Genomic DNA, 2,540 nt, shown 5'->3' with positions numbered 1-2,540 from the left:
TTTCTACCTTAAATAAAGAATAAAACTATCATTCTGTTATTTACTGACTTATGGAGTCATGATTTCCACATGTTCAGAGCTCAGTGACAGATAAACAGCGGTTCAGTTGTCTTGATTGTTATCAGGAGGAAAACTTTATATCAGCGTGAGAAGTTGCTGCTGTGTCTTTAGAAAAACCTCAACCCACTGAACTGACAGTCCAGAGACTATACACTGATGCAGGGTCACTCAACTAAACTCAAACCTCAACCAGTTTAATCCACACTGATAAAAACCTGTGGTAGTCTGTCTGTCTCATTTTAATGATGGTGATCAGCTGGTTTAAAAGGAGGCAACATGCAGCAGACTTCTGCCTGGATCTCTGTGTTCTGCAGTCAGAAATGACAGCAGCACCACCTGCTGGCCACTGCCTCCTACTACATCAACTAAACTAAAACTTCTACTTCCTGCCAACATGAAGCTGACTGTGTACATGCTGTCGTTATTCATGCTGTTCATCTGGTGATTCCTGAAGCTGCATTCTGCAACAACACAGTGAGGCCAGAAGCTTGTCTGTGGTTCCTTTCCTAATGAAAATGTACAAAATCAAGTCTGCAAGAGGACTCAAATGAAGAAGAATGACAGACATAGTGGTGAAGCTAGAGTTAATTCCGGCATCTTCTGACAGATACAAAACGACAGTGGGCAGGAACATCAGTGTGTAAATAAGCAGCACCACGACCAAAACTGACACAATTCTTCGTTTTTCATCAGAGGGGACACTGAGGGATGCAGACAGGGCTTTAAGAGTCCCACCCAGGAAGAAGATGAACAGAGGAAGGGGGAGGAGGAAGAAGACGGCAGTGACGATTGACATATGATTATCCCTCCAGAGAAATACTAGGAGAAAATAAACAAGAGGAAGGATCCAGACTAGGACAGAGACGACCACAGAGGTCTTGATGGTTCGTCTGAATCTGTACCACAGCGGCCAGGCGATGAGCAAATACCTGTAATGAAAGACAGACACACATAGACAGTCTTTGAGGAGCATCAGAATTATATACTAATAAAATGGTTGGACACAGACGGAGATACACACAAACTGGATCAGACAGATAGTTACCTTTCTAGGGAGATACACACCATGAAGCCAACGCTGGACAACAGACTATAACGATGAACATAAATGAAAAATGATGCGAAATTCTGATCAGCCACCCAAACAATCATGTAGAGGAGCTGAATGATGTCAGAAATGAGGAGGTTGATGATGTAGACTGGAGCACCGTGATCCTTTCTGACCTGCAGGAAAACATTGGTAAAATTAACTAAAGCAGTTGTTAACATGTTCTGAACTTCACCTCCTCCAAATATGACATCTGGCTCTGCCCAGAAACTGCAGTCAGAGACATTTATCCATCTAAGAACCAGATGTACCAAGACTTTCACACCTGAGATGAGTCAAAGACAATCATTTCCTGACAGACTGTACACAACACATCATTATAAATACATACATCTGTTATAATGGACTCACCAGAGAAGAGAGTAAGTAGATGGCCACTAGGATCAAAGGAAGGCTGATGCAGATGATGATCAATGTAAAAACATTTAAGATGAAGGCGTCTTTGTCAAAATAGCTGCCACTAGCAACGCAGGTGTTGTTGTTGCTGATGTTGAAATGTCCCATTGTTCAGTGTGAATCCTGGTGTTTGAGAGATTAGAGAGATTATCTATCTGATGTCATTCAGTGATGTCCATGAAGCTTTGAAGTGTACGTTGAACACAGTATACCTTTAGTACAGTATAAATGTTGGAGTGAAACAAGGAGGAAGGAAGAAACAACTGCAGGATAAAGGTGTTCAGTACGTATGTGAACTAAATCTCTTTGATAGGTAAATTGTGAACTAGTTCTCTTAGTTTTTCTTCATATTTCCTGTTGTTTGAATCCTTTTAGCTTATCCCGTCACCACGGTCATCTCGTCAAGTTTTGTTGGCTTGAACGATCTGCCTGACCCACTCTGTGCTCCAACCACTGATCTCCAACTTTCAAACATAACTTTTAATAAAACCAATCACCAATCTGTACACTGGTTTCAGAGTCACATGGGATACATGTACTTTATCAAACATTACTAGATAGTCTCAGTATTTACCTTTTAAAAGTTGTCAGATCTCACCTGAATGAGTCTCTCACTCTCGTGTTGGTTCTGTCCTCTCCATCCAAACAGTCTACAGCAGAATGTGACACGTAGCAGGTTTCACATATGTAAATCTGCTCATATGAGGAAGTGAGATATGAGGTCAGTTATAATCATAAAATTACAGGAATATCATCCAAGAATCATTTCAAACAGACATGTAATGAACTCTGTTCCTTACTCATGGAGAGTCAATGTCCAGTTTGAACGTTTGTTTCACCTTCTTTATTTTTATGTTGCAAAAGATATTTTTTTTTGTGTAAATTTATAGATTAGAGAGATGCAGTGTGATCATTTTTCGTGCGTCACATGTTTTTCCTGAAAATTTTATTGATGTATACACAGCAGCTCATTTAC

At 40.4% G+C, this 2,540-nt stretch overlaps 1 protein-coding gene across 1 annotated transcript; it reads right to left on the bottom strand.

Moving 5' to 3' along the window:
- Positions 1-481: 481 nt before the first annotated feature.
- On the bottom strand, positions 482-1,705 carry LOC311500179 (G-protein coupled receptor 4-like; the record flags this gene model as incomplete). Its single annotated transcript, XM_084561416.1, has 3 exons — positions 1,520-1,705; positions 1,106-1,284; positions 482-989 (listed from the first exon to the last, which is right to left on the bottom strand). Exons 1-3 carry the CDS (start codon positions 1,670-1,672, stop codon positions 482-484), a joined length of 840 nt encoding a protein of 279 aa, XP_084417542.1. The 5' UTR covers positions 1,673-1,705.
- Between the last annotated feature and the right edge of the window lie 835 nt (positions 1,706-2,540).

This window comes from Chelon labrosus (genome assembly GCF_963514085.1).
Source record: "Chelon labrosus genome assembly, chromosome: 15".
NCBI classification, from domain to species: domain Eukaryota; kingdom Metazoa; phylum Chordata; class Actinopteri; order Mugiliformes; family Mugilidae; genus Chelon; species Chelon labrosus.
The sequence above is the reverse complement of the archived record's forward strand: the minus strand, read 5'-3'. Positions and strand labels throughout refer to the sequence as shown.